Source organism: Haemorhous mexicanus, chromosome 4 (assembly GCF_027477595.1).
Source record: "Haemorhous mexicanus isolate bHaeMex1 chromosome 4, bHaeMex1.pri, whole genome shotgun sequence".
Classification (NCBI taxonomy): Eukaryota; Metazoa; Chordata; class Aves; order Passeriformes; family Fringillidae; genus Haemorhous; species Haemorhous mexicanus.
In genome coordinates, this window is record NC_082344.1 from 17,729,185 (window position 1) to 17,755,119 (window position 25,935).

At 35.3% G+C, this 25,935-nt stretch overlaps 1 protein-coding gene across 9 annotated transcripts in view; it reads left to right on the plus strand.

Annotated features, from left to right (window-relative positions):
• The window catches only part of LRBA (LPS responsive beige-like anchor protein), a 370,012-nt gene that overhangs the window by 259,988 nt on the left and 84,089 nt on the right, over positions 1-25,935 (plus strand). For all 9 annotated transcript variants that reach the window (XM_059843942.1, XM_059843943.1, XM_059843945.1 and 6 more), the window contains 3 exons: positions 8,252-8,392; positions 9,560-9,679; positions 19,483-19,635. In XM_059843942.1, coding sequence (XP_059699925.1) covers positions 8,252-8,392; positions 9,560-9,679; positions 19,483-19,635 — 414 coding nt within the window. The remainder of the gene's footprint in view (positions 1-8,251; positions 8,393-9,559; positions 9,680-19,482; positions 19,636-25,935) is intronic.

Consider the following 25,935-nt stretch of genomic DNA (forward strand, 5'->3'; position numbering starts at 1 on the left):
AACATTCTTTCTGAAATCCTGCTCTCGGTACAGATAGATTTTTTTAAAACATATTCTGGTACTTTATGTTGCGCAATGACGTGGTCATAACCATCCTTTTATAGCATCACCTTTGAGGGTTTTTTCTTGTCTTTAGTTGGTTATTCTCTGTGTCATACCACCTCCTCTAAGGAATGTTACAAGTGGATGATAGGATGCTTCTCGTTTCCATTCTTTCTTTTTCTTCCATGCTCTCCTCTCTTCCCACCATAGGCTTTTTTTCTGAAGCCACAAGAAGGATGTTGTTTGTACTTCAGATGCATATATCAGTTTCTAGGATCACTTAGTTTATCTTCAAGCAATATTTTAATTTTTTTTTTTTAAATTATTTAGGTATTTGGGCAAAAGCCAAGTTTACAGGATCAAAAAGAATCACTTTAGTAATAAGCCTAATAATTTTAATCTTGTTTTGCCTCAAGGAGGAGTATTGTTTGGAATTTAGAAATTTCCAAAGATAAGAAAAATTGTAGCTCAAAATTACCTGTGGATGTTTAAAATGATATTCTGATTTTGTATCTGCTGGTATTGTCCGTCTTGCTCTTGTTTCTGTTTTAGGTGCCCTGGACATAATGTTGTCTTCCAATTGAAAATGAACTACAGGAGGTTCATGACCTTTTAAATCGTCACAAGAAACCATGGGGCACATGTCTGGTCATAAAATCTACTAGAAATCAAAATAAAGTAATTTCACACACGTGTCTTGGGCCATAGGCATTCTAAACGCGTTTTCTGTCTTTCTAATGCAAAGTGAAAGTTATTCTCTTGTTACAGTCTCTCTTCCTTTTTATATCCATACATTTGAACTCAGCAGATTGTGGGTGCTACAGCACACACCTGTGTAACTCAGATTTCTGAACAAGCACGACGGTGCTTGTTAAAAATTGCACTCATATGGGAAATGAATATGGGATTTTTCGTACCTAACTGGAGCTGTCTAAAGCTGAGTTGGTCAAACTCCTAGGAGCAGGAGGCCTCTTGGGGTCAAACAACAATCCAGGCTTAAAAATAGTTGTCAGTAAATGAGATCATGGTAAAATAATGATAATCTCTGCTTAAGGAGGAGTTTTAGGTAGTTCTCAGGCTGTGGACTTTGATGTACACATCAACTGTTCTTTCTAAAGTTCAGACATCCACAGATAAAAATGTAGATCAAATGAGGGAAATCAATTAAAAAAATTATTAAGAAAGATGGTATGATCCTAAAAGTTTGAGGTGAATAATTTTACAAGATTAATTAAAATAATAGCCAGTCACTTGAAGCTGCCTCGGAGTCATAAACACAAGGTTCTTTTCCAAAGTGGGGTGGTCACTGACATTCCAAAAATTTGTTTGGTACTTTGTACTGTTCAGCATAGATGCTAATCTGGAAAAGAATGTGAAAAGGGAGCTGATAAAACTTTGTCACAATGCTCATCTGTTGATGGTATTGAAGGTGATGGCTGACTAATCAGGAGATCTTATGAAACAGGGAATAAGATGATGGATGAATTCACTTTAGGAGCAAAGCAATGCATGTGTGAAACAAGATACATTGATAGGCTCTTTGCTGACTATTTGTATTCTGGATTTATATAATCTGATTGGAATAGTTTTATAAAACAGTACAGATTACAATAAAAAGCTCCTTATACATATCCCAGTAACCCTTTCTAGCCTTCTGCTCCTCCTTTTCTCAGGCTTGGTGCTTACATGTGATACAGAATAATGTTTATTTTGCGTGCCCTGAGAGGAATCTGCAGCAAATTTGAGTTTGTGTCAGCTTTTGGCTAGAGGTCCTGTGCTCTTAGTACAAACAAAAAGGATTATGTTTCTAGTTATGTCTTTTGTGGATCTGGTGTTAGGTACAATGGCAGCTTTTTTCTGTGGCTTGTATGATGTGTTGGCTGGGAACATCGTCTGTAAAAGGAAGGCAAACAGAGGACGTTTTCATCTCTTGCTATGACTCAAGTGCATGTGACTTCTCACTTAATCCTATTTCTCAAAATCCATCAAAGAATTGTTTGTTTTTTAAGCAAGGGAATAACAGTGCAGGGTTTTCTTTCACTTGACAGGTTAAGTCATTGAGAGTGCATGCAAATGTTATCTTTTAACTGGCAGGGTTATTTTCTAAGTAAGTCCATACCCTCCTCACTGCCTGCAGGCACCTGGATTTCCCTCATGATTCCCAGGGACATCCCATTTCCTTTCTCCCTGATCTCTTGGAAGTGTAGAACACATAACAGCTGCCTTCAGTTTGGCTTCCCATCAGTATTTAGGTGTAATACCTCAGGTGCATAGCATGTGACACATTCAGTTGTGCTGATTGTGATTAAAGCTTACTGTGCTTCATTAATGTGTCCTTAATTAGTTTGCAGTTCAGCAGTGCATTGTTTTGTAATCTGCTGCAGGTGGTTGTAACAGCATTTGGTACTATTGTTGGTAATGTGAAGGCATGGAGATTTTTCTTTTAAATTCAAATTCTTCCAAGTTTTTAGGTGACCTGAGGCATATCCTGTCACTGACCTATTGCTAAAACATCACTAATATTGCATAATAGGGTTATTTTCTTTTTCATTTTTATGTTAACATTAGCTTCTGACCCATATTTTTTAACTGTGAACTTTGGGAATCTTCTGTCTTTTGTACCATTATTATTTATATTGACATGTTCAGATATTCTAGATATTATACCATCTTTAGATCAGTTTTTCCTGACTGTTCCTGGACTGTTCCTGTCTCAAAGGAATATGTGTGCTCTTAAAAACATCTGAAAAATAAACCATATGTACAAATACTTTTAATTTGCATGCACGTGACCTTTTTTTGCTTATGCTCCAGCCCTTATCGAATTCTCAGTTATGAGAATAGAAACTGGAGTATTTTAAAGTTTTTAAAGAAGAATGTGATGGTGTGTTTATATCAAAATAGGTAAAGTACACTCACTAATATTCATAATTATTGCAGTTTTAACATTGTGTATACAAGTTCAATTTGAGAATTCCTTATTGAACTAAAGCATTCAACTAGAGAATTCCTTATTTAACTAAGAAAGTACATGAAATTGAAGTAGCTGCTCATGTTCTTAAGTGACTAAATTATGAGTCATAATTAGTAACAAAAAATGGCATATCAGTTCAGAATTATTGTGTATCCCTGAAATGCTTACTGAGGAAGAATAAAAAGAATCTGTCAAGTTCTATCCCTTTGGCTTCAGGTAAATTTTGATTTATCTAAATTCTTATATCCCCCTCCTGGTCTAGTCTTTGATGTAGGTTTTGGGGAACATCTGCTGTGAAACCAGCGGGTTTTTGTGAATAAATTGGTAAGGACTGTTTTTCTCCTTGATAAATGGTTTCCAATTTTAAAATCTTACTGCCCAAGGACACTTTGGTTGATCAATGAGGGCAGCACAAATAGTTCAGCAGATAATCATGTTTATTGTTTTCTTTGGGATATGGTTCTTTAATTAATTTGAGTTAGATAAGTGTTAAAGGTAAGATGCCCACTAAAAAGATGGGACCTATTTTTAAGAAAATCATAGCCAGTTGTCTGAGAGGAAGAATGGTGAGGCCTAGCAGTGAGTGAAACTAGGTTGAGAGGGGGGAGCAACATTTTTTGGCTGTTCTCAAACCCAAAAATGACAGATGAGAGAGTAATGATCTACACTATATGAGTTTATTCCCAGATATTTCCCAGCTGACCTAAGTGAATAAAGTTTGGGTTTAGTTAAACCCTTGCATCTTGTCTTTGGATCGCTGTTGGGGAAAAAGAATTTTTACTCAGTCATCAGGCTGTTCTACTGGCAATAATGCAAGTATTGGCTAGTTCAGTCACTTTTGTGTTGGTGACGCACAAAATAACTAAGCAAGGTTTGAGTGTAGCAGAGTTTCCAGCAGCTGGCATATTTATGGAGAAAACCAACAATGAAACACTAAACACATTGCAGTTTCCTGAATGTTAGAGTACATTGAGAAGTGGGCAAGCAGAGAAATCTTAAGGGTGGAAGAAATGCCCTTAAATGGAAGACCTGAAGAGCTCCACTTGTTATACTTATTAAAAAGTCTAGTTACAGTCTGTAAGTATCTTTAAATTCAGAATATACTGGGCAAGTAGAGACTTTGTGATATGTCAGAGAGAAGCTTAGTAAGATCTCTTTGATAACACATCAGTAAATTCATAACCAAACTGGAATACATTAATTTTTTAGAATGAGGGTAAGAGTTATCAGAAGAAAAAGCTTCCAAGAAAAGTAGCAGATTGTCCACACATACTCACGAGTCAGATGCCTTTCTGGAAAGCAGCTTGGCCAAATACAGCTTGTCCTGTAATCAAGTATGAATAGTTGGATTCAAAAATCATATAATGCAAAGGCATTTAACCTCTTGTCACACAAGCTCAGGCTGGATGAGATGACATAAGGGTCCCACTGGTCCTTTTGGCCTAATATGAAAAATATCAGTAATGAAAATCAGATAGGATCTTGAAAATAAAATGTATGGGAAACAAATATCATACTTGGCAAGGATGCTACCAAACATGATTCAGTAACACAAAAAATTGTATTCACAGGAACACAAATACCTGGTTATATATGGGTAAGAAAACAGTGTAAGAAATCACAAAGAAAAACACTTTTTCTTCCCTCTCCCCCTTTTTTTAATTTTTTTTAGTTCCTTTCCTTTTTTTCATATTGAAGTTGTGAAATATTTGGAGTAACACTATTTAAAATATGAACGCGCATTAGTTAGGAGTAAAAAGCACCTCTTACCTTCTTAAATGTAGGACTATAAGTAGTCATATTGTAATTCTTTCTTTAGAAGACTTCAATCTGTTTATTTAAATTCATTAGCAATTTTCCAAAATTTATATGTTCTTGAACATGAGTGGCAGAGTCCAGGAGAAATTCTGCCTTCTGTAGAGGAGCAGTGAACATTCTGCTTTCTTCTGTTGGGTGCAATGGGGCCTCTTCTGGAAGCAGAGGCAAGATGGGTCAGTGTTCCAATGTCTGGCAGGGAGCAATTCTAAGAACTAACAAATAAAATTGTCTGGACATATTTGACAGAGTAGATGATAAGAGTCAGTGTGTTTTCTCTGTTATTTTTCAGCAAACCATTTTTCTTTGTTATGTTTCAAAGGAAGCAAGAAAGCTTGGTCCAAAGACTGAGATTTACTATATTCAGTTCTTGGTAAAAATGTGAAATTATTTATTTTGAGGTATTCCTGTATTTGAGAGTATTTGAAAAAAAAAATCAAATGAGTTGTTTTCTTTTGTTTAGTTTTGTTAAGAATGGCTTTAACTTTCATAGCTGTAGCACATGTTGTTACAACAACCACTTTGGGCCAAAAAACAGGTGATCATGCCTTGGGAAAAGTGAAACCAAAAACTACCCTACCCCAATTCTTGCCCCAGTTTGGATCATCTTCTTAAATGGACACTGACTGGAAAGCCATTCACATAATTCATTTTTCAAAATGATTTGAAAACTTTGCAGCCATCAGTGATTTCATTCTTCATTTTTACTCCTATAATCTCCTCCTTTGTTTTTGCTCATTGGAATTTTTCTCTCTCTACTTTTCATTTTCCCCTCTTCATCTAAATAAACATTTTTTATTGGCAAACCAATATCTGATTTTCCTCTGGGAAAAGAGGTGCTGCAAATAAAATATGATCTGGAATTTCAGGACACGGAAGCTTTTCAGCTCATTCTTCCTTAGAAGCTATAGTGAAACTGGGTCGAGCAGTGTAAATTTGTGGTCTCACAGCTACATCTAGCACAGCTTAGTTTAGAGTTCCTCTTTTCCCCTTGACATTTACCCACAGGGGAGGGAATACAGTGTGTAATCATGATTCCCTGTTAATTTTGTGATACGAAATAACTGAGAAATTTCAATTAATTTTTTTTTTTCTTCTTTAGTCTGTAGTTAACTGTGCCCAGTGCAGTGTAACACAGTAGAATCACCTCATCCTTAGAAGCAGTTGTCAGAAAAATATAGGCCTGCCTGTAGAATGTATTAGCCCAATACATTGTCTCCATTTTATTATGAAGCTGCTGGGGAAGCTGTGATATACAGCACTGTCATTACAGATCTATTGTTAGAAGGGCTCTACAGTCTGCTGTGCACTGCCATTAATTTATAGCAGTAAACAATATGTAGCCCTCCAACTGCAGCAAAGCAGAATCTTTTAATGAGGTGGATGTTATTACCACAATAAATCAGCGCATTCGTGTAATGTATAATTCAATGTGTGTATTCCCACTGTAACTTCTCTGAGTAAGCTGATAGTGTATCATTGTCAGTGCACAGCTCCACAGTTCTTTTTTTTTTTTTTTTTCCCTAAGCTTTTTTCATTTGGGGACTTTTTTTTATTTGCTTGCAAATAAATTTGACACATCTTGATAGTTGTCCTGTTGCAGGCTTCAGAAACCAACTGTAACAATAACAGCTAAAATCAATACTGTGGATTCTGGCTATATAGATCTCTGCATGATACTTTTTTTATTTTTTGAAAAGAGAATGGAATCAATTCTAATTTGGTTTAGCTTTATATTCAAGGAATGTAATTTTATAACTATTGATTTGGGCTATACTCATTTGGAGAGTAATAATAGAGGCAGATAAAGAGAATACATAAAATGTTACAGAACCATACAGCACAACACTGTTCCTATTTTTAATTTGTATAATTTGTCTACAAATGACCTTCTTTTTTCTTTTTTTCCCTCAAGCATATCTGAGCCTTTAGGAAAATCAGTACAGATAGAGATTCCAAAATGGTTCTTGTAACAAAGAGACTTCTTGGAGTCACTTTCATACTTCCCTGGAATAAATTTGCTAAATCAGATAAAAATCCTTTTATAGAGGAACAGCTTCTTTTAATGGGTTATATTTCAAATTAGTGAGCTGCAAAAATAATAATTAACCTAAGATGTTTTTCTTTATCCTACTGCAATGTGAAAGCTGCTCTAAGTAAAAAATGTAAGATTAGATTTTAGGTCATTCAAAGATCTAATCTGTCCTAGAAGAAAAAATACTTTGAAGCTTTTATGCCAAATTTTACATGAGCTGCAAAGAAGAATTATTATTTGAATAATCATAATCTCAATAGCAGAGTGTTTTTCACTTTAACTCTGCTTGAATTTGAGGTTAGTGATACTTAAGTTTTTCCTCACCTTGTAGTGTATTCTTAAGTATATTTATCTTGAATAAGAGACAGAAGGAAATACTGTTTCATGTTTATTCTTTGCTTGTATTTGAATGCACCCATTGTCCATACAGATGAATATAATTTACATTAATAACATAAAAACAGTGTGCTAAATCTGTATACAAAATTGTATTGCATACATATTTTGTGTATATATCCAAAGATATTTTAGGACTCTTACAGCATTTTACATGTGGAATTGCTAAATTCATTTTTGGGTTTCTCAGTGATTTGTGCAACCTATACTCATGTTTTTTCAAATCATTTATACAAAAGTCTGCTGAGGAAATGCACAGCTATAGATACCAAAATATTATGTTTCCTACTTTTAAATAAATCCCTGGGTGTTTATATTCTAGGGAAGCACTGAACAAAGAATAATAGTGTTGGTTAAAGTAATAATTTTTAGTAATACATATGTTGCTTCTTTTATATTAATATTTTATACAGAAATTCTGATCTTTCATTTGTCTATTTCAAAAGTTGAAATTACATGAATTAAGTAAAACTTGGCTTGAGGTGGAAAATAGAAAGCATAGAAACAAGAACAGTAATATCAAAATTCCAAGTCCACTGTTAATATTCTGCCACGCCATCAATCACTACTTTTTTCTCAAAAAAAATGTCAGAGAAAATGTTTCTCAGTGTTGCTTTCTATTTGCTTAATAGTGTATCTAACATGCACACATATCCACAGGCACCCAAGTTAAACAACACTTTGTCCCAGACATTCCACTGTGAATTGAATGGAGTCAGTGACTTGAATCAGCAGTAAATGGAGCCTGTAGTAATGCAGAGGAGATTTTTCCAAGCAGCCATGTGTGTGTGCATGGAATCCTGGTTCCAAGTACACAGATCTCCTCAGGTGCTTACAGGAGCCAACATCTGCTTTTGCAAAGCACCAAACCCAGTCTTCTCCACACATGCCAATAATTCTGGTTACCAAAAAGAGCAAGGGGAGTACCATGTGATAGTATTCACATTGATCTTATTTGCTTAATGAGTTTATTTTTACCCATCTCACAGCCTATTGGAGCTTTGAACCCAAAGAGAGCAGCGTTCTTTGCTGAGAGATACGAGTCATGGGAAGACGATCAGGTCCCGAAATTTCACTACGGCACTCATTATTCAACAGCAAGTTTTGCACTCACGTGGTTGTTAAGGATTGTAAGTATATCTTAAAAAGATTATTTTCCTTTAAATGGTAATTAAGGCAACAAATATCTCAACTAAAACTGAGGAGTATATGAGAGCATTGAAATTTTCTAGTAATTGCAATCAGTAGCATAGGAGAACTGTGCTCCAAAGTTCAGGTGGAAAGTTTCAGTTTTTCTAGTACAGCCTTTTCAAATCAGTAAAGCTTTTTCTCCTTAAAAATTGCTTTTTAGTTACGTATTTCTTTAAACATGGTTAACTTCCCTTCCTTGCATATTTTCTGACTGAACCAAGTACCAAGCATTTGTGGTTCTTAATTAATATATTTAATTTTCCCCTCCTAATGACTGAGATTTCTGATGATCATGAAGTTCTGTGATGTAAATAATTAATTTTTAAAAATCTGCTGCAATTTATAAGGAAGTAACTTTGAGCTACTACATATTGATAATGTATTGGTTAAACAATGCATTTTTCAATAAAATTGAAAGGTGATTTATCTCCTAGGAAGTAATTTCTTTGGGAAAGCATTAGCAGCACATCATTAATTAAAGCTTGTTAGAATGTATAAGCATACATAAATCCTTGAAGTAATTTACAGTGCTTAGCTAATTTCAAGCAATTATCCACTAATAAGTGCTTAAGTGTTCTTTAAATAAGAGGAGGCTTTTAAATCTTCCAAACATTTTTCTAAATCATAAATCATATATGAAGCAATAACAGTCCTGAAGCTCTCAGTATTGGATGCTACCTTTTAGATTAAGAGATCACCTTGAACAAAGTAAAGCACATTATTTTTGTTACATGCTAGTTTAATAAATATCTAAGGCACCTGAGCTTGTTCATGTTGTTGAGAGCAGTTTGTGTCACAATTGACATGAACTGTAGTTTCTACTTCAGCCTTTGAGTATTTTCTTTTGGTTTTATTTGCTTTTCTTTATCTGAGTATATGTATGCGTGGAGTAAGATTAAAAAGCATTTTATTGAACAAACAAGGATCAGTTTGTATTTCTTATTCTTAAATAATATTATTAACCCTTTACTATTAATCATTTGTTTGCCAGAAAATAGTATAATTCACAACCAGAACCCAAAAGAATAATAAATTCCTTGTTTTACCCTGAAATTTCTGAAGACATGCATTGATTTTTTAAAATTAATATTTTAATATGTATTTAGGAGCCCTTCACAACACTTTTCCTAAATCTGCAAGGTGGGAAGTTTGATCATGCAGATAGGACATTTTCGTCTATTTCAAGAGCGTGGCGCAACAGTCAGCGTGACACTTCTGACATCAAGGTAAAACATTTCCTGAAAGGTGTTAATGTATTTTATACTGCCTCTGCCTTTATTGCAGCTGGGAGTGTAGGATGGAAGGAAGAAGACTGGGAGCCATCTCATCGTTTGGAAAAAGATGCAAGGGAAATGATACGTGGTTTTACTTTTGTGAGAATATTTCAGTGAATTCTTCTGTAAAACTATAGCAAACATTTTTATCCCTGAGACTGAAATATTTTGAACTGGGGAGGAAAACAAAAAAGACAAAGGTGCTGGCAGTGGTGGGAAAGATCAGATCCAAGAAGGTAGATTAATATCAGAGTTAGTTTTTTTTAATGAAAGGAAGGATGGAAAAGTGTAATTTGGAGAAAATCAGGGTCTAGCTCAAGGATATCATGCAACCAGCAAGAGACCTAAGTGACACAAAATCATTCACTCATGTTTATGGTAAGCAGACAATTCAGGAAAGGGTTGGTTTTCAAATTACTGGAATGTGAAAATTATCAACTAACAGTGTTGAAAAAAGGATGTCTTTCTTGCATCTGTGAGAATCGAAGGCAATCAGTGACTAGTGGAATTTTTTCCACTCAGAAAAAGATATAATGTCTATATGAAATTGGGAAAGAAGAGTTTAGAAATTACAAACACGCTGGAATTTTTTCAAACTTAATTGATCATTATGGGCTAATTTCCTTGTAACCCGCAAGATTGGCAGATGGAATTTCAGAGTGTATTTTCTGGGTTTTTTTGAGAAATGGAAAAGGAGAAAGATATCAGTAGTGGACAAATGAAGTATTTAATATTGAAAAAAAGGAGCCAAGAAATTATGAGGTGAGTTTAACTACAATTCACAGAAAAATACTTAGGCAAATAATCAGACTGTGTTTAAGTTCCAGGAAGATAGCTTGGAGACAAGCAAATGAAACACATGTTTATCCAGAGGAGATTATGTCAAAGCAATCACAGTTTCTGATGAGAAAAGGTAACAGACCTTATGAATAGAGAAGAAGCAGATGATGATCTTAGTTTTTTACATTGTCTTATGAGTGATCTGGGATTACTCTGTCTAAAAGAATCCACTGTATTTGGAGAATAGCTACCAGCAGTTCATTATTAAAATTGAAAGATGTACTTGAGCAGAATTCTTCTCGATAATAACAGGTTAGGCCTCAATTTCCATTGCTGTTAGATTGCGAGGTACTGGAAGTGTAGTGAAATGGGTAGTACTTCTTGCAGAAGGGAAAAATTATTTTAGAAAAGTGTTAGATAAAGTTTATTAGGGAAAAGTAATAATTGTAATTTTCATGCAGGTTCTCATACAGTTATAACACAAGGAACAATCTACTGTGGGGAAAAACAAAAAAAAAGATTTAGGGTTCTAGTACACCAGTGCATGTGAATTAGAAGTATTGTGGTATAACAATAGTGAGTAACATTTCATGGAAGATATATCAACAGGAAGTAATGTAACTTTCAAAGTGTATGACAAAAATCTTCACTTTTGCCCAGCTTTAATTTGTCTGAGCTGGAATACACTCATAGTTGTAGGCTAGTTGGAGAGAATCCACAGTGGAACAATGATAAGGTCTTGAAAAGAAAATGCAGGGAAAGAGTGAGTAGCTATGCTTATTTTTCTTTTAAAGCAGAGCAAATTGAGGAGGAGCTTGTGTCCATCTATTACATGGAGACTGCTGTAAGAAAAAAAGGAAAAAAATCTCTGCTGCTGGATAGGGTGGGAATCAATGGTCTTAAATATCAAGGAGATTTTCGTTAGAATCAAAGTAACCTTCCTAATAAAAAAATAAAAGCAATGAATGTTTCCCTGGCAATCAGTGTAGGGAGGGGTTTTCAGAAATGCTTTGGTAACTTGTGGAAATCATATATGTGCAAGCTGGTACTGCCTTAAGAGGCATCCCTACTGTAAAGAATGATCTCTTGGAGTTGCTTACAGATTCCTGAGACTGTTAATTGCTGTGAATTACATGATGCTGCTGTGAAGCTTCCGAGTCAGTACTAAGAGTACTACAGGAGTCTATTAGTGAGATTGGATGAACAACCAGGAAGGGGGATGAGAATGAGGTTTCCACAGGACATGTTTAAAGAATTAGAAAGGAAAATGTTTGAATGTTTCCATCTTCACTGGAAATACCAGTATTCCCCATATTTCATTACAGCTGTAAAAACCAAGTTTCCTGATACTTGGTGCTCTACCTTGCAAATGTTTGTGAAATACATGGCTAAATGCAGAATACATGTTTTACATGCAGAATTGCAATATTTTAGCCTCCTATTGCTTGAATGTGTTTAGTTGATTTGTGTGTGGAAGAGCCTGAACAAAATGGAACACTTTGATTGTGTTCCTTGTAGCTTCAGCAAGTAGGGGGCACAAATAAAAAGAAGGGTTTGTTACTCTTCCAGCTGAAAAAATAGTGACACTTCAAACCATTGAGCTGATTACAAGAAATTATTTCTCCTTGCATCTTGCATGGAAAAAATGAATGCAGTTACTGATGCTGTTGTCCTAAGATTATTGCTAATCTTAGCTGGAAGCACTCTATGTAACAGGGAGGACTAACAGGAGCTGCCTTTGGAAAGAGCTCTTGCTGGCTGCTATCGCTCCAACAGAGAAAGCTGAAGCATATGTGTGGTCACAACCAATCTGTGTCAATATCCTGGGAAAACCTCGGATTGATGATCAAACCATGAAACCAGTGCTCCTCTGTAGAATAACCTTTGCTTGAACTTCACAAATTTTGATTTCAAGAGGTGATATGTGGCATAAAATTAAATTTCCTAGTTCTTCCTATCCATTTATTTGAGGAATGCAAATTAAAAATCTTTTGGAAGTTTACTAGTGTCTCACTACCACTCTGGCATTATTTACTAATTAGCTCAGGACTGGTGACTTTAAATGATTAACTATGTGTTTTAAGTTAAATACTCTGCACTGAAGAATACTGAATGTATTTCAATTCTGTGAGAGTACCACTTGGTACTTTTAAACTACTATATAGGCATGACCATTAACTCAGTTACTTCTTAATTTACATTTTTGGTGCAAACAATCCTGGTTAGTTTTGCTAATACCACAGAAAAAGCAAACCTGGATAGCCTGGCAGTATTTGCCTGCACTTGGTCAGAAGCACTTGTTCCTTCTGGTTTGGCACCTAACCTGTTGCAATAAGTATATTTCTCATTATATTTACAACAACATAATTATCACCTATGTTGCACTTTGCACTTTGCATGTCTTTTCCCTTTTTCCACTGTAGTTTGTTGATTGTTTTCAGAGTTTTTGTTGTTGTTGTTGTTAGTACCATACGGATTTTAAGATCATCTGAAATCCTCTTGCTGTCGTCCAAACAGCAGTGTAGCCTTCTCAGTGTCATCTGGAATTTTACTTCTGCACCTTCTGTGCCAGGCTATTAATGAGATTATTGACTGGAATTAGGAGCAGGGCAGACTCCATTACCATGTCCTCCCAGTCTGACAGTGAACTATTGATAACTGCTCTTGGAATATGGATTTCCAGCTTGGCCACTCCCACGTTATTGTAACCCAATCTCATCTCCGTTCTCTAGTTTGCTTGTAGGAATGTCATGGGAGACTGGGGCGGTCTCAGAGGTCTTTCTCAAAAGTAAACCAACACCTTGCCAGTTTTTCTTTCACCATCCACTACTGCAGCTTCCTTTTGAAAAGGAAATTAGATTGGTTTAATTCAATGGATTTTTTTTTTCTAATTTTTCACCAAGCTACAGTCACTAGTATAGAGCTGTGTACTGTTCTTCATGTCTTTTCCTCTGCTGCTTTGTGTTTATTTCTTTTCCATGTGCTTTGAGTTGCTTTTGGTGAATTTGATTAGTTTTGTTCAAAAAGAGATGCTAGGAGACCATAGTATTAAAGAAAACATTAGTAAACTCCTTACACTGCTCTAGATTGTTCCACCATAAAATGGACGCTAATTTGTGAAATCCTGTGATATGACACACAGCTGTGGCAGCTATTGTAAGGCTGGGGGAATGGTAATGGGTATCTGAATTTGTATCTCATACAAGTGTGTTTGGCAGATTGTGATCCTCATAGTATAAAACAGCTGAATTTTAGGTACAGAAATGCTGTTTCAGCAAGTTTATTGTAAAACTTATTAGCATAACGTAATTTTGGACAGTTTTTCTTTAAATCAAGTTTCATGTTTAAAGTCTCAAAAGTTACTGAATAAAGTTACTGTGAAACTGGCAAAATGACCTTTCTGTTGAGAAATTTCATGTCATAGTAGTCACAAAAAGAGCAATGACAATCAAAATTCAGAAGCAATTACCTCGAAATTCAGATGTTTAATCATAAACTCCATGTCTGGTGTAGTAAAATGTTTAACATATTTAGGATGCAGATATTTGGTTTTCATAAAAGATTTGGTTTTGTGTAAAATTGTGCTAAGATCCATAACAGGGAAATACTTCCCTGAGTTAAAAAAAAAAAAAAGGAAAAAAAAGAAAAAAAAAGAGAGAAAATATATTCCAAATTCAATCAGAACTGTGCATTGTAATCTGTGGGAATTACAGTAGTTAGAAATACAGCCATCTGGATGTGTGGATCAGCAAGTTCCATCTAATATCTGTGATCTGCTTCTTTTATAGCCAGCCATATCTGTATTGAAAATTAAGCAAATAGTTTCAATATCTGCTCTGAACTTCTTGTTTAAATAACAAATTTAGACTAAGTTATGGATGAGTTTTCTGAAGTCCAAAGGAGAAGGAATGTAGTTATACATGCAACTTTTTCCTCTTTCTTTGTCAAATTAACCTGAATTACCTAGTGCATAAATATGTTCAATACATACCATTGAATACTTTTACTTAGATTCTAAGTAAAAAGTAAAATAATTATATATATATATATATATATATATATATATATATATATATATATATATATATATATGTATGTATGTATATACATATGTAAATAGAGAGAGTAACAGGATTTAAAGTGCTTTAAAGATGCAGGTTGTTACCCAATGAGATATTGACTACATAAAAATCTATTTATGTATCAATAATGGATCAGGTCTTAATTGTGGTTATCATATGTTTCTTTAATCTACTAAATAAATATCTGGACTTTTTGTAATTCTCCTTGCTTAATTGTGAATTACTGAGAAGTTCAGTATTTTTCTTAAACTAGAAAATGTTTGAGGTATAATCACTTAGAACTTTTACAGAGTGACTAAATATTGACAAAATTTATTTTTTCATTAATTACCTTCGTAACTTATTTCTTCATTAATTACCTTCAGCATTTTAATGGAAACCTGCCAAAATATTTTTCTTGCAAGTTGGCAGAATTTCAGGTAGTGTCTTGAGACAATTTCTTAGTTAACAATTTCTTAGTGAGAAATAAGACACATAGAGCAGATGGAGGGAAACTCATGGGTAGTGGGAAATTATACTTCCCAACAGTCTTGAAAATTATTTCATTCAAGTGTGATGAAAAAATGAAATTTGAGTTAATTTAATAGATTAGTATATATTTCTTGAATGCCATTTAAGTCCCTAACAGAAGAAATAAAGTGTTGCAATATGAATAAAAGTCTAGACTTCCAATATGCATTGTTATTATTTTGCTTGACAGGTTATATATAGGCTTAATATTGCTTAACATGATTGTGAAATAATTTAGTTTGAAATTTTGGTATCTTATAAATGTGTAATAGGAATTAGGGATCTGTCATTGTTTCAAGACATCTTTGGAGATCATATAACTCTGTTTCAAAATGCATCAGTCATTTTCTAAACAAAAGAAAAAATAACATTTAATTGCATTAATGAAACAAAGTACTAATATTAATTTTTTTTTTGCATGGTGGCCTATATGAAATTTAATTACCAGAGTTAAACTAACATCCTGTTGATATTATGTTTTTGTAAAAAAATATTTTTAATGAATTTTTCTTAGGAATCATTGTTTTCATGTGCTATAGGGCAATTTCTAGAGAAAAATTGTACTTTAGTACTATGCAGAATTTTATAAATATTTTAATAAGAATCCTGATATGGCAGGGTTTTTTTAAAGTAAATACTGAGTGTTAGATTTATGTTGATATTGTCTGTGAGCTCCTTCTTCAGTTGTATTGAAAAGCATGGCAGAACAGCTGAAGTATTGCTTACCATAAGGATATTTTGTCTCTTCCTTGTAGAAATGATGAGTTCCAACAGGGAAATTTCAGAAAGGAATTTCCAAACACAAGTATTAAAACAAGAGCTTCAACAAATCATAGAGATGTTTTGGCTTTTTCTGCGAAATTTAAACAAAAGAAATGTGAGGCAGTTTTACCATTTCTGACATGTGCTGAGTGTGGAAAATTTCAGAAGGGACTCACTCAGCAGAGTTAGAAAAAGTATGGAGGGAACCAAAATTTTTAGTTGGAAGGGAAGACCTCCAGAGGGAACAAATCTAAACTGACTAGAATCCTTTAGCTTGTGAAAGGAATGAGGAAGAATGTGATGATCATGTAGGTCTATAGTACCTGGAAGGGTGCATAGAAGACCAAATAAGGAACTAACATTTGCTGGGTTCCACAAAATGGCCATTGAGACCATCCACTGGGTCTGCCAGGAAGCAGTTTTAGAACAGCCAAAGGAAAACTTGTGCAGACAAAACCACAGACCGCATGCTTGATGATTTTACAAATCAGAAGCATGGATTAGTTCAGAACTATTTAGCCGTAAGAAGCTGACAGAATATCCATGCAGAGGCTGTATTTGCCATGTGTTAGTCCAGTCCTTGTCACTGTTCCGGGTGAGATTCTTCATTCTGGCCTCTCATGTCTGGTCCTGCATCTTCATTTGATGTTTGCGTGAAAACATTTACTAACTCATTCCTCCTGCCATGCAAAACAAGCAAAAACTGCATTCATTTTTTTTTTAACATTCTCGTGTGTCCAGAAAGTTCTGTTATATCTGGAGTTGCACACGTGGGTCAGCATCTCCTTAGTGTCAGTGCATGTGATTTGAAGATTTTAAGAGAAAGGAAGACCCCACAAATACAGTTGAGGAGGACTGTTAAGGACTACAGCTGCCAAATGCATGAAGAATATTTGTTTACTTGATAAAAATTAATATTTTGTGATCAGGTGTTTTTGCTGGTTTTAGGAAAAACTGTTTTCCCTTAACTAATGTTATAAATTTCACCCCTATAAAGGCATTAAAATGTGCTCTAAATACAGCTCATTTCCAATGGCCACATGCATCTGTTTGCACTCCCTTTTCCTTGGGTAAATGTTAGCACATGGCCAAGACAAGAAAATCACATAACAAAGAAACTCCTTTTGTAGAAATGTATCGTATAGTGACAGCGAAAAACTTTCTGAAAACTCATTTTTAGAGTAATGAAAAGCTTTATGAAAAGTTTCTAATTGTCAAACTAGTAGAAATTATAGGTAATTTTGAAGTTTCCAGCATATTGTTTCTGTGTAACCTAATGAAAACAATGTGTTCTAGAAAGTCAAATGCTTTCTGATCTTGAAAGAAACTAATGAATAGCTGCACAGATACATATTTAAAGAAGAAATAAAAGCATTGGCAACATATGTAAAGGACTTGTATTCTAAGTGCTCAGAACCAGGGTATGGTTTCATATTTGTGGTGCGTGCTGCTATCAAATTAATAGTCCTGTGTCTCTGCTTCTCTTTGCTGGTTTCTGTGATGATAAAAACTGTAGCAACCTCAGTGTTCCTTTTTTTTTTTACTAACTTTATGTTTTACAGCGTTTATCCTTGCTACATTCTTGTTCTTATGCAGTGAAACAGTTTCAAATCTCTTTTTTGTCAACTACTTGTCGAGCATTTGGTACAGAAGCATGTTTTTTACCCTAGTTAATTAAGGGGACTGTAAACAAAAAGATGTACAATTCAAAGCCAAGCAGTGTTTCACACAAGGATGGAGGTGATAATAGCTTAGTTCCTGCTTGATCTTTCCTTGGTCTTTGCCCTGGCTACTTCGGCTTGACCTTGCTCGCAATCTGATGACCTCCTCATTGCACTCAGCCATTTGGAAAGCTGCTCATGCCATAGCTGGCCCTGAGGGGCTGTCTTGGAGACCGCTGAGCCGTTGACCCATGTCAGGACTGCGTTTCAGATCTGATCTGCTGATCTTCTGGCGTGGCTGCATCCTCCACCCATGGTAGACAGAGCCACTGATTTTTTTTTCCTACTTCTAAAGTGGCCTGCAGCTTGCACTTGCTGTATGGAAGACCAATTTTACACCACTCATTTGCTATGAAATTCACTTCCTGAAGCAATTACGTGTATTGATCCTTTCTTTACAAAGGAAGTAAATTCTCTAATTTAGTGGCTCAATTTTTCTAAATCCATCAAATTGTCAGGTTTGTTGGGCGTATTTAAGTCTCAACATCAAGTTCCACAAAAAGAAAACCCCAAAAATTAAACAAGCAAAGAAACCTACCAAAACAATCTACCTTTAAAGCGTAGGGCAGAAATATGTGTGTTATGTCTTGATGGGCTTTTTTTATTAAGTATTATACCCAGACATTGCAGATATTTTTATGAAAGTGTATAAATAAGGTTCTAATCCCATTAACTTGGATAAATTTATGTATTACCTACTGTGTATTTTATAAAATGCATGACAACTTAGGAAGTTGCAGGTCTGTTTGCAAAACAAGGAAATAATCCACTTATCCAGGAGAAAATCCTTACGGGTTTGAGGGTAGTTTTTCTTCTTAGCATGTTACGTTCAGTTTTGCACTAGAATGTGTAATTTTCTGCTTAATAAAGTTTTTGTTTAGCCATAACTATTACTTTGTTTTTCTGAGAAGACTTAGAAATCACAATTCCTGTACTATTTTTCCTCAGCCATGGTAGCTGTGCCAGCAGAGATGCCAGAGCAGGCCAGCCAGGGAGGTGTAAATGCTGAGTTCCAGTCCTGTTCAGCACAGGCCTGGAACATCAAAACATCACTTGTTTAGAGCAGTGATGATCCTGACAAGGAATTTAGTGCAGACCTTGTAACCATGTGAAATCCCTGCCTTTTTTTCTGTTGGTGTGAAATTTTGTGTGGTTCTTCCCTGTAATTTATAGACTGGACACATAATTGAGTAAATTGACTTTATGTGAAAGAAAAATATTGACTCTATTCAGATTTGTGGGGGTTTTTGTTTGTTTGTTTATTTTTATGGAATATGTGGCATAACTCCAGGTATTTTGGAATTTACAAAAAAAAATATTTCTGGGCATTGAACAATCTTAGGAATTAGGCTAAACATTAGGTTCTTAGAGCCTTTACATTAGAGAGAATAAGACTATAACTGGGTTTCACACCTTCGTGATGAATATCTATGGTGCTGGTTTCACCCAACTGTATATTACCATTTGTGCATTTGAACTTTAAATGTGTATTATACTAAAATATGAAAGAATCAGTTTTCCACAACTTTTTACCATCATTGATTGTCTGTACCTTTCCACTAAACATTATCTGTGCCATGTGATGTTCATTACTTTGGTTTTTTAAGTTTCTCAGTGCATAATTGCAACCAAAACCAATGTTCTGGCATTTCAGTTTTATAGCCTGTTGTGTCTCAGTTCTTTGTGATGTTAAAAGCATGCTAAGGAGTCATCATATCTGCAGGTTTGAATTTTAGAAAGTGCAGAAGGGGACCCTTCTAGGGAAGGAGGGGGATTTCTGTGGGAGAATTTTATATATTCTCTTTGCTTAATTCCATCCTAATAATTACATTTTTTAATATGACGCAGTGCATCCTCTGACAGAATTTATATCATGGCATTGTTTTTCATTTATCTACAGGAATTGATTCCTGAATTTTATTACCTCCCAGAGATATTTGTCAACAGCAACAATTACAATCTAGGAGTGATGGATGATGGAACAGTGGTGTCAGATGTTGAACTTCCACCATGGGCCAAAACCCCAGAAGAATTTGTTCGCATAAACAGGCTGGTAAGATGGCTCTCTTCTATTGTCCAGTCACTTCTGTCTTGCAAGAGTCTTCTGAAATAATTTGCATATTTGCCTGCAAATATATTTTAATTTAAATAGAACTATGTCTGAAATGATATGAAGATATAGATTCACAAATGTAGGAAGAAAAAAGGAATATAGTATTCTCAGTCTTAGATTTGCTTGAAAAAGTCTGAATGCGGTCTAAATGTACAGGACATCTTACCCTTTTTCTATGTCAGCTGTTGTGGTTCTAAAGATCTAATAAAATCATCACTTTACAGAAGGCTTGAAAAAGCTTGTTTGATCATAAAAATATTTGTGACTTAAATGTGATTTTGAGGCTTCTTCATTTTAGTGTCCATATAACTCCAAAGAGGTATTTTCAATCTTCTGCCACCTCTTCCATTTCTTCCAGTAAATTGATATTTTTCAGAGCCTTTTTTACAAGAAAATAAAACTAAAATCTCTTTTGCCTGCTTCATTCTCAAACCTGTGTTACTGTTCTCTTCCCTGTTTTGGGAAATGCAGTTGTTAGCACTGCCTATCTTCACTGTGCCCTCTGGGCAGTGAATTGGATTACAGAATAGCTGTTACAATGTCATTCGTGGTGTTTCAGCACATTCTCAAAAGCTATGTTAGGCTCTTCTCAGAATGAAACAGTTCTGCATTGATGGCATTCTGAAATAAATAATAGAAGCTTTTCCTAGCAAATCTTGAAATACGAGGCTGCAGTTTTCATGTGGTAGCCAGCTAACTGGAAAATAGTGAATTAAGCCATGGAAACTCGCAAAAACCTTTCAGATACCAGGCTTATCAGGATAACATTCTGATACTCCTAAGTGAGGAAATGGGAATCGAAAAAGTTCTGTTGTTGGTGGCATGTCAAGCTTCATAACATTGGAGAACCTTTACATCAGAAGAAATCTGTGGTTCAAAAGTTAATTAGAATGTTTTACACTGCACTTTTACTGGTGACATGATACCATGGTTTTCAGAAATGCTGTGTTGCCTAGATTCCTGCAGGCAGTGGTAGATGCACCTTAGCAATCACAAAGAACGTTGGGTGGATTTAGTGTTTTCCTTCATCCATATGAATGTGCAAGTTTTATTTAAATGAGATATGAAATACAGTAACATTTAGCAGGATTACTTGCAAACCATTGCCTGATTGAAACTCAGCTTTTGATCTCACAGTTGTGGTGATAGGTAGGGGAGGTAGCCTGACACCTCTGTGAGCTTGACGCGTGTGCTGGTGCTTCAGAATAACCTGGGAAATAAAAAGCTGTGTTCTTGAGCAGACTTGTCAAAGGCACACCTATCAAGGTGGCCTTGATCTCTCGTAACTCTGGTGTTTTAGATTTTGCATTAAAATATACTTTTATTCTGTTAGGTACAGATCTGGCTTTCCCCACTGTGAAGTTAATCTCCCACTTCCTCATTGTCTAAGTTGTTAGCTCTTAATTATTTTTCCTCATTTCAAGCCATGGGCCAGGTTTTCTCATCCTCACCTCCCTATATGCCCTGACTTACCATTCCCTCATTCTTCCTTCATTTCCCAATCTGCAGCTCATGTCTGCCTTTCTTGCAGCTCTTTGATATCTCTTGCTTGTGCAATATTCTCAGCATGAAATTTTGCAGTTTTCAAGTATTAATTGCACAGAAAAAAAAAATATTTTTTTTAAGGCTTTAGCTAATTACAAAATAAGAAATAATTTATCAAGTGTGGGTATTAAAGTGTGCCAGACATCATCCAGATGATGTCGGGTGTCCTACCAAACGGGTAGGACCTACAGCTGTAGGTGCTTGATGCTGTTTCTGTAATTAGGATACCAAGTTTTGGTTGGTCTGGTAGCATTAAATTTAAGCCTGTCTGCCAATGAGTTACATTAACTGCTTCTGTCTGACATAGTTAAACTTATCCAGTGGTAGAGGACCTGGCTGGTGTGGATGATGCCTTCTGTGATCTGCCACTTTTGTAGTGGAATAACACTGAGAAAATTACGTGCATATATTAAATTGCTTTTCCTTGCTAATACTTGGTGGATTGAATACCATCAGCATCCAATCAGCATAGTTTCTTTTTCGAGTCGAATAGTTTAGGGAGAATGCTTAAAGCTCAGATCCGCATTAATATGATCAAGAAAAGCTTGCTACAATGTGGCATGGGCTGATGTATTCAGCTAATATTTCCTTGCTGTCTCCTGGTTCAGACAAAATAGGCATTATAGTATTCCAAGTGCTCACTTTGTAAGCTATGATATGCAGATATTTTTTCCCCTTTGCATTTGAGTTTACCTCTTTAAGTCCCCAGATCTTATACAACGATTGGAGCTCATGAAATGCATACTACTTTGATCTGTGACCTTTCTGTGGTGCTAATCGGGTTCCTGATATCATTATACCTTGCTCATTAATCATATTTCCTGCAGCTCATCAGCTGCCAGACAGCACAAGCCCCTGTTTGCAGCCGCGTGTTGGCAGGTTTCTGCTTTTCCAGATTATTACAGTGTGATACTTTAGCTTCTCATAACCAGACCCACATCAAGCTGTGTGCTACAATTAAAGTCAGATGGTCCTCAGGTTGAACAGGGATATTCTGTTGCAGCTGTCTGTCTTTCTGGAACAGAGCAGCACGGGGAACAGATGATACATAGCACAGTGCATAATAACAGCTTGTACAGTACTGGGTCAATAGCAGGGGTTCAGAGCATTAATTGACAGGCTGATAGCTGATTTAAAAGTGATTTCCAACCTATTTTTAGTTCTATAAAGTATGTATTTTAATTGAAATAGGTCATTGCATTTTGTCTGTGTTTGCTCTGAGAGAAAAAGCAGAATGGTGTATAATTAAAACTGGATTTTGATTGATGTAATGTTATCATGAGCTAAATGGTAGTATCAGGATGTCATTCTAAGCAATACAAAGAACTCCAAAGTGCATCTATTGCTTCTGCATATAATTGGTATTTTGTATTAGTCTGTGATATACAATGTTTTGTAGTAACATAATTCAGTGAGGGGGTAGGGTATTTTTCTCTGAGACAGTCCAGATTTTGACGGAAAAGTGACTGTGTTTTTACCATTGTGAAACACGATTATATACCTCTAAAGCTCAGGCATACTATGTTTAGTGCCATGAAATAACTGCTAAGACATCTGAAAATATTTTTTAGTTTATACAGGTGCGGTTAGCAATAACTGTATTATTGTCTAAATTCATCATTTTAGGAATACGTGGGTAATAAGAATTATAGTATTAGCTTAATAAGAGTAAAACCCACAAGCTTTCCAACAAGATAAAATTATAATTCCTCCCCCCAACAAAACAGAAAAATCTCATATGCAGCATGCTGCTGCATCCTTACTTTACTATTTCCAAATTGTGGTATCTTTAGCATTTAGTATATGAGCAAAAGGGAGGATGCAAACTTCATCTGATACCTAATAAAAAATACCTAACAATTTTAGGTTCTTAAGGCTTCTGAAAGACCTACAGGAAATAGGAATGGGAAGTGAACTTGGGAGAATATAAAGAGATAGATGCTCAGATGTTGTTTGGATACAGAAGTCATAAACAAAACCTTTAGCAGCAGTTTTCAGACACAGAAACATATATAACATTTAAAACTTAGATTTTTGTGGCATCTTTTCTTGGCTTCACAGTCTTAGTTATGTTAGGCACTCTCCTTTAGAATAGTTTTCTGTTTTAGAAATTTAATTTCACATGTTGGACCTAGGGATAATTACTGCATTCTAGCTGATAGAAATTTTAAATGCCCTTTGTGTCATGCATGAAAATACAGACATTTACAAAGACCAGGTGAAACCCAGGGAAAAGCCCTAAGCTTCCCACTGATAGTTAGGAATAGCTAAAAATCCCAATAAGGAAGTTCTGTTCTGCATGGTAATCTATTTTGTCCTGTCATTGAAAGTTGGATGTCTGAATTGGGAAGAATTAATTTGAAACTATTAATCAACAGATAATAACTAAATTTCACACAACTTTGATGAGCCTCAGCTTTTTGAGAATTAGATTGCTTCAATGATAATGAAGTCATTGAGGTCTGTCAAGACAGCTTTTCACAATATATCTCAATTTAAGTGTTTTAGTGCTTTATTGCAGTTAGTCCTTTCATGATTTGGGGTTTATCCATTTTGTTCAATGCTGGGGAAAATGCAAGACAAATTAGAAAAGTGATAAGATTACTGTGCTGGACTGAAAGTTTAGAAATCCAATTTTCAAATAATTGGAAATGTAGTATTTGGAAGCTGGGATGCTTTCTGAAACAAATGAATTGCTTAAATACATAAAGATGCTATACACAAAAGTAAATGTGACAGAACCATGAAAAGTAAAATGGAAAGGAAGGGTAGGGTAGTCATTTGCCTCAATACAAATTTTAGTGGAGCACAATGCATCAGTGTTAAGAACTGTCTAAGGTAAGCAAAATCTCCAGTGAGAATTAGAGGATCATTATCAATTGATACGGGGCATTACTTTTTAGCACAAGTAACTCCACCTTATACCTTATACCAGGCTACACTAAAAAAGCAGCATCTCCTGCCAACTATCACACAACAATGCTCAGAACTGCAAATTTTCTGAGTTGGGTGAAAAAACAAAACTTGGTTTTGAAAAAATTATGTTACTTTCAGTCTCTTAAAACTATTCCTATTAGTCAAATATAGATACTGGGTTAAAGCCTGGAACTTGGAATGTGCTGGATTTTTTTGTGTGCTATCTTGGAAAAATCTGTCTGTGATATTTTTCCTGGTTCCACAGCTATGTATTTGAAAGTGTGTTACAGCAAATCATACCATAATGTGATATTATCTATGTGAATTAAGGCTTAGAAGTGGAGATTACTAGTAATAGATTGCTAGATCATTAGTTGTGTATTCCTGATAACAGCTGACTCATTCAATGTGTTAAAAACATTAGAGAGCAGAAAAAAGGGCAAAATGTAAACCAGGCTTAACCAGCAACATCAGAGTTGTAATCTGTGCAGCACCTAATTTGAGATTCTGGTCTTCCTAGAATTGGATGTGGTCTTAAAAAGGTGGAACGCAGATGGAGCTCTGTACACTGAGCAATGAAGATGCTTCCAGCAATCCAGGCTGGGATGTTCACAGAATTTGAGAATTTTTATATCAGTTCTTTCAGACTTTCAGACTGAACTGTTACTTCAGTTTCTATTTCTGATATGTAGTGATTGCTTGTGGCTTTTCTTTGAAGAAAATCTATATACAAAACAAGATCTATAACAAGATTCAATATCCTCTGAATGGAGGATGTCTATTAACTCTACAAGTATTATAATTTCTAGCAAAAATCACTTTCATAAATTATTATAGAAAAGATAGCTATAAAAGTAATCTGTACCTTTGCTTTTTCTGACAAATACTTTTATTTCTATGCTACGAATGTGCATTATGCAATTAAAATAGCTGTACGTTAATGCAATTAAAATAGCTGCATGTTTAAACATAACTATTGCCAGTGAATATTAAAGCATCATGCTTCATTCATTTTATGGTTTTTCAAGATGTAACTATGAAAAAATTTTGCACAGGAGGTAAGGTTCCTTGTATCAGGCAAAATAAACATTTTCATCCATAGAAGTCTCAGAAATGCAGCAGTCTAATTCCAGTCAGGAATAGTATTCTTCAGCAAAGTTGGGTCTGGAAGGTCCAGTCTGCTGGCATATTGGATTTCATCTGTATAAAAGGTTGATATTGTTTAATGCTTTTTTTTTACCCCTCATCTATGGAAACAAGGCAGTCCTGGGAAGCACAGGGGCTCCACTGTGTGTGCACTTAGCAGGCAGAGGAGTACAGGTGATCTCTTAAACAGCTGAAGGGAATGTAGGCTGGTGTGTGAATGAAGCAGCAGGATTCCTCCTTTCCTGGAGAAGCACTTCCATGACTGCTGTGGTCAGTTCTAGTCGTTGTCTGGTTTTCCCTTTCAATTTCTCCATGTGGAATACCAGCACTGGCTTAAAGCTGTCTGCTTTTGCATTTGGTGTATTGGTGAATCTGTGTTCCTGCACCACTCAGGGTCATCTCCTGCCAGCTCAGCACACATGTGACAATTTCGTCATCTGTTTTTATGCAGGATTTTTTGCACTTTTATAATTATTTTGCAAAAGTTAGAATCTTTACTGTCTTTGACACAGAAAGACAGTAAAGATTCTTTTGTGTGCAGGCAAGAATCAAAACACCCGTGTAATTGTGAGCAGTCTTTTGATTTCATTTTATCATGTACAGGTCTGATTATTATCATAGAAAGGGGGGAAA